This window comes from Arachis duranensis, chromosome 3 (assembly GCF_000817695.3).
Source record: "Arachis duranensis cultivar V14167 chromosome 3, aradu.V14167.gnm2.J7QH, whole genome shotgun sequence".
Classification (NCBI taxonomy): Eukaryota; Viridiplantae; Streptophyta; class Magnoliopsida; order Fabales; family Fabaceae; genus Arachis; species Arachis duranensis.
The window spans coordinates 129,711,931-129,718,337 of record NC_029774.3 but is presented as its reverse complement, the minus strand read 5'-3'; the positions used below and the strand labels follow the sequence as shown (position 1 = coordinate 129,718,337).

Genomic DNA, 6,407 nt, shown 5'->3' with positions numbered 1-6,407 from the left:
TCTGAGAAAAAAAAAAAAAAAACACGTGCGTATTTTGGGTTATAAATTTTTCTACGTCAGTGAGAGAGAAAGCAAGGTGCAGAAGAAGCTGACTGGAAAGAGCAAAAAAGCGCAGACAGACGGACACTAAGAAGAAAATCTCTTTCTTTCGCTGAAATTCATTCAAAGATACACTCTCGTTCTTATTTCTCTCACCGCGTGGGTCTCTAGCTGATTCTTGACACTTCGACATGGCGGAGCGTTCTTCCTCTTTTGGACTTGGTCCTCGATTAGGTCAGATTTCTCGTCATTGATTGATAGCATGATTGGTTTTTTTTGTTGTTTTTAAATTATATCTTATATTGATATCTATTTTACGATTTGTGGAATTGTTGAATCCTGTAATTTCTGTTCATTTTCCTGCCGCTTTATGCAGCTTCATGAAGTTTCGGCTATTTTGGTTTGTTGTTTTACCATTGTCCGTCACTGTAGCTTTCTGTAGAAGTTGGTGTCTTTTTGTTTCTTGAATGTGTTAGTTCAGTTGGGTTTAGTATCTTGAAAATTGAAGAAAGAAGAGAACAGGCGTCATTGATGCCATTTGTGCCACTATGTCTGGCAGTAGCAGAGGTAGGTTTCATTGAGTATCCGCCGAAGAAAGCTATTATTTTTGTGGAAGAATTGGGATAGTCTATGCTAATTGGCAGACAGGCTTCTGTAGTTCTGTGTCTCTTTTGGGGAAAAAATCTATGTTGTCTAAGAAATTCTGCTACATTGAGCATCTGATTTTCTAGCTGGCTGGGTCGTGTTGATTAAAAAAGAAAAAATTGTATAGAGCACTGCTGCTGAGGGCATTGTTAGGTTGGAATATTTGTGCCAATATAGAATCAAGAAAACAAATGAAAAGTAGAATAAAGAACAAACAAATGCACAGCAATTTATGTGGTTCACAGAAGTTTTACATGGCAAGATATAAACTCCCCTTTGAATATTTCGGAGAAAATTTCCGCTTTATTGCTTTTTATTAGTTTTCTTGATGATTAATTTCCAGCAGGCTTGCTCCTTCTTTCATTATTTTTCTTTTTTAGTGTTGAAATGGATTTTGTAGTTGAGATGTCAACTTTCAGCACTTTCACCCAAATTGTAGGCTATAGTGCTTCATCTGTTATCAGTTCCTATCCCCTAATACGAATGCATCAATAATAAATCCATGCAGATTACCATTTTTAACTCAAAGTGGCAATGATACATTTGTTGCGAAATATAGGATATGAAGCACATATTGGAATTTTAAATTAGTAGCACCAGTCCACATCATGTCTCGTACAGGTGTTTTATAGCATGAATATTGAATGTTAGATTTCTTATACATGCGAGACAGTTTTTTTCTTAAAAGGAATGAAAATAAAAATAGAACCTAAATATTTTCTTACTAATGCATGTAACCTCTCTGGTTAATCGTTGCCCTTGTATGTCATTAATCTAGTATTCAAAAAGATACTTAGCTGAATGTCATATTATATCATTTATCAATTTGCAGATCTTCAGCAACTGCAGTTTGAAGCACAGCATCGGTGGTTGCGCCCTGCAGAAATATGTGAAATTCTTCGTAACTATCGTATGTTTCATATCACATCAGAACCACCAAACAGGCCACCAAGTATGGTTCTAAAATGTGTTGCTCATAAATTTATTGCTAAATTCTCATCACATGTACTTAACACATGTGTGGTGATTGCAGGTGGTTCGCTTTTTCTTTTTGATCGGAAGGTTTTGAGATACTTCAGAAAGGATGGACATAATTGGAGAAAGAAAAAGGATGGAAAGACTGTGAAGGAAGCTCATGAAAAGTTGAAGGTTAGTAAACATACTTTTGTTTCGAGTTTGTGATTGATAAAGTTTTTGTAAGAGGGAATTTATTTATTTGCTTACAAATTTAGGTGGGAAGTGTTGATGTGTTACACTGCTACTATGCCCACGGAGAAGAAAATGAAAATTTTCAGAGGCGTAGCTATTGGATGCTTGAACAGTGAGTATGAATTATTTATTTATTATAAAATATTTTACTAGAATTGATATGTTGAAACTAAAGTACATCAATATTTTCCATGGCAGTTGCTGGCTCGGTTTTCTTTCTAAGTATTACATTGTTGCATTTGTAATTAATCTTGAAAAGATTTGTTGATAGTGAATATAGTAATATACACTTGCACATTTAATTTCTGTTTCTGTTTCTTAGAAATTCTTTTAGTTTTCAGATTTCAATATAGTTCTGCTTAAGTAAATATTATTTTTCTTTAAAATCAGGTACAATGTTATGATTAATTTGTTTGCTTGCAGGGATATGATGCATATAGTATTTGTCCACTATTTGGATGTTAAGGTATTTTCTTCTTCTTGTACTTCTCCCTCCTCCTTATTTGTGTGTGTGGCTGAGAGAGATGCTGTTGTTATTGCTGTTGGTAATTTTGTTTTGTTTTGTTATAAGTTCCCCTGCACCCCACCCCCTTTTTAACCTGCGTCAGTTTTAGGAGTAGATAATTTTTTTGCTAATATATCTTTACCAAAGAGTCTTAAAAATAATATTTTATTGACGTAATATTATTTCTTAATTTTGTAAAGCTGGTATTGACTCAATTTTTGGATTAATTGATATTTTGTGGGTCCTTTATTATTTTAATTTCCTTTTTTTTTAGGTTAACAAGACCAATATCGGTAGAAATATTGATACAGATGAGGCTATGTCAGAATCCCAGAAGGGCAGTTCTGTGTTATCTGGCTTCCCCACAAGTTATAACAGCATGCCTTCTCGAAGTACAGATTCCATGAGTCCGACTAGCACTTTGACGTCATTATGTGAAGATGCTGATTCTGGTAATCAAGGCTTTAAATATCTTGATGTACTGTTACATTTTTTTTCTGCATTGGAGTTTGGTCCATGGCTCATTGTTTACCATTTAAAAGCTTTGATCAAATTTCATACCAGAGGATATTCGTCAAGCAAGTTCTGGAATGCACTCGTTTGGCAACTCTTTGGGGAGTGGTCAGGCAATGGATAGCATTGATACTTGTTCAAATAGATCATATTTTATGCTTCCCATTTCAGGTTAACTTGTCTTCCTTTCTTCAATTTGTTTTGCATTGATTATCTTCTAACTTAAGTTCCGCGCCTAATGTTAATAAGAAAGTCAAAGTCTCGACTTGTAAGCTTTTTTGGGAATCTCTATTGTGTATTCATAAAATATTTCAGGTGATCATGGACAATCAACAATTTCTGTAACAGACTACATTCCACATGTCCAAGGGGATACATCTAGATTAGGTATTACTGCTTACATTGAGGACCAAAAATCACATGTCATGCCATTAAGGGACACTATCACAGAGCAATCTGTTGGATTGTATACACCTTGTTCTTCCATTTCATCCGGTTCAATGGGAAGCACCCTTGAACAAGAAAAAGCTGTTCCTGAGAATCTCTACGGATCTAAAAGTGGCCTCAATGAGGACTCAAGGGGTTCTCAGTCTACCCAGTCAAATTGGCAGGTACTCACTCCTCCTTACATGCAATCTTCTGATAAAATTGCATTGCTGCTTGTGTTAAATTGCAGTTCTCAGGACATAGATGAGTAGTTTAGATTTTGTCAGCAATGTATAACACGTGCATATGCTACTTTAATTGTTTATCAGATTACTTTTGATGAGAATACTGGACCTTTGCCAAGATGGAGCCTAACCGAATCGTTGGGTTTGGAATTTGAATCTGATTATAGCATGGCTTTATTTGGGAGTGAAACTGATAATGCAATTCCAGAGATTTGCCCTGACTTGTTCACTTCTAATGGAGAGCTAAAAGAGCAACCTGTGCAACAGAAGTTCCCAAAGCAGTCTACAGATGCACAATCTCAGCATGCACCAAGATCCGACAGTGAATATGAACTTCCTCGGGAGGATAGTACTGGCTATTCCTTGAATGCAAAGCATGCATTACTTGATGGAGAGGAGAACCTGAAGAAGGTTGATAGCTTCTCAAGGTGGATTACTAAAGAACTTGGAGAGGTGGATGATCTGCATCTGCAGTCTTCCCCTGGTATTTCATGGAGCACAGATGAGTGTGGGCATGTAATAGATGATACATCATTGAACCTGTCCTTATCCCAAGATCAGCTGTTCAGCATAAGTGATTTTTCACCTAAATGGGCTTATGCAGATTCCGAGATTGAGGTACTTGTTAGTTATCAACTTATCATGTCAGTTAATTCTTTCAATAAGAAAGAGACCACAAAGGTGACATTGATTTGAGATTTAGTCAGAGATATATAACTACTTTTTTAGCCAATTATTGTTGGCTCTAATATATTTCTTGTGTGTTCTGTGCTAAAAATATGATAAATGAAGATTTGATTGATTTTTTAAAAATCTTTTTTTGAATTTTTTTCCAACACATTTTTTATTTGCATGTGATATCAACTGACCCTGTCTTACGTGCTTTTGTTTTTGGATGTTTTCCGTGCCATATCTCCTCCTCTGTTACTCCTTTCTTGTATTCTATGATGTATATGTTAATTTGCTGTCTGCTATAGTACTTTATTATATGTGAAGAATGGTTTTACTCTTTCCTGCCAAGAAACTACTGGTTATATTTACTCCTTTTCCTTGTTCTTTGCTTAAATATAAGTGTAAATAAGGCACCTGTAGTTTGATTACATCCTATCCTATTTGTTATCACACAGGTGTTGATTATTGGAGCATTTTTGAAGAGTCAACTGGAGGTGGAAGCCTGTCACTGGTCCTGTATGTTTGGGGAAGTGGAGGTCCCTGCTGAGGTTTTAACTAATGGAATTCTGTGTTGCCAGGCTCCACCTCATAAGGTTGGACGGGTTCCTTTCTATGTAACATGAAGTGAGGGAATTTGAGTTCAGAGAGGGATTTGCTAGGAATGTAGATTTTGCAGATTTTTTCTACAGTTCAACTGAAATGATGCTTCATTTGCGACTTGATGAGTTACTTTCTTCGAAATCAGTGCTATCTACTAATCAAGATTTTGAGGGTTATATGGAGACAAGAAACTTAATTTTTAAGCTCATCTCACTTAAAGAGGAAGAGGAATATTCACATAAGGAAGAGGCAACTGCAGGGTTGAGTGTATCACAACACAAATTGGAGGAGCATGTGTTTCACAGGAAGATTAAAGAGAAGCTCTACTCATGGCTTCTTCACAAGGTAACTGAAGGTGGTAAAGGGCCAAATGTATTAGACAAGGATGGTCAGGGTGTGTTACATTTAGTTGCTGCTCTTGGTTATGATTGGGCAATAACTCCAGTTATAACTGCTGGGGTTAATATCAACTTCCGTGATGTGAATGGATGGACAGCTTTACATTGGGCTGCATCCTGTGGCAGGTAAGGGATCAACATTGTTTTCTTTGTTGATTTGAGTTGATTGTGCATATGTTGCAACTACTACTTTGCGTAAACGTTTCTTTTAATACCTTGATTATTCCTTTTTGATAGAGTTCTGGAAACTGCTTGATTGGCCATAATTTTCCCCTTCATATTTAAACATCTTTTATGCTAAACATCACAAGTTCATTCACGTTTTTTTTTTTTTTTACTGCAACTGCTGTGGTCAATTGATCTTTCTAATCTCTATATACTGTTATGCTGTCAGTATTAGTAAAAACTCCATAGTAGTACTTCTCAAAAGTATTGCAAAATATATGTTCATTCAGCATAACACATCTTTATGTAATTTTTTGTCCGGTGCTCAGAGAGCGAACAGTTGCTGTCCTTGTCTCCATGGGTGCAGCAGCTGGAGCATTGACAGATCCAAGTCCAGCATTTCCTTCTGGTAGAACAGCTGCTGATCTTGCTTCTAGCAATGGACATAAAGGAATCTCTGGTTTTCTTGGAGAGTCATTATTAACTAGCCACCTTGCGTCACTTACAATGGATGATCCAAGTGAAGATGGTAGGAATAAAACTTTAGGTGGGAAAGCAGTGCAGACAGCTTCGGAGCGAAGTGCAACACCTCTACTTTATGGTGATGTATCGGATACTCTCTGCCTTAAGGATTCTCTTTCTGCTGTCCGTAATGCTACACAAGCCGCCGATCGCATACATCAAGTATTTAGGATGCAGTCATTTCAGAGGAAGCAGTTAGCTCAGTGTGAAGACGATGATGAGTTTGGATTGTCAGATCAACAGGTTCTTTCCTTTATAGCTTCTAGGGCTTGCAAATCTGGACAAGGAGAGGGTTTAGTGAATGCTGCTGCAATACAAATTCAGAAAAAATTTCGTGGTTGGAAGAAGAGAAAAGAATTCCTGATCATTCGCCAAAGAGTTGTCAAAATCCAGGTTAATTGTTCTGCTCTCATTCTTGATTTGTCTTTTCATATATTCTCTTGAGTACACTGGATATTCTAGATGTTG

At 36.5% G+C, this 6,407-nt stretch overlaps 2 protein-coding genes across 2 annotated transcripts in view; one reads left to right on the top strand and one right to left on the bottom strand.

Annotated features, from left to right (window-relative positions):
• Positions 1-6,407, bottom strand: part of LOC107481782 (tobamovirus multiplication protein 1) — a 49,114-nt gene that overhangs the window by 36,468 nt on the left and 6,239 nt on the right. The gene's annotated exons all lie outside the window — the stretch shown is intronic.
• LOC107481781 (calmodulin-binding transcription activator 2) overlaps positions 84-6,407 on the top strand; it is a 7,705-nt gene continuing 1,381 nt past the window's right edge. Inside the window, 12 exon segments of the mRNA XM_016102091.3 lie at positions 84-273; positions 1,517-1,636; positions 1,718-1,833; positions 1,917-2,005; positions 2,317-2,359; positions 2,673-2,850; positions 2,963-3,082; positions 3,227-3,522; positions 3,667-4,200; positions 4,710-4,873; positions 4,875-5,378; positions 5,747-6,332. Of these exon segments, the coding sequence (XP_015957577.1) occupies positions 231-273; positions 1,517-1,636; positions 1,718-1,833; positions 1,917-2,005; positions 2,317-2,359; positions 2,673-2,850; positions 2,963-3,082; positions 3,227-3,522; positions 3,667-4,200; positions 4,710-4,873; positions 4,875-5,378; positions 5,747-6,332 (2,793 nt within the window). The 5' untranslated portion in view covers positions 84-230.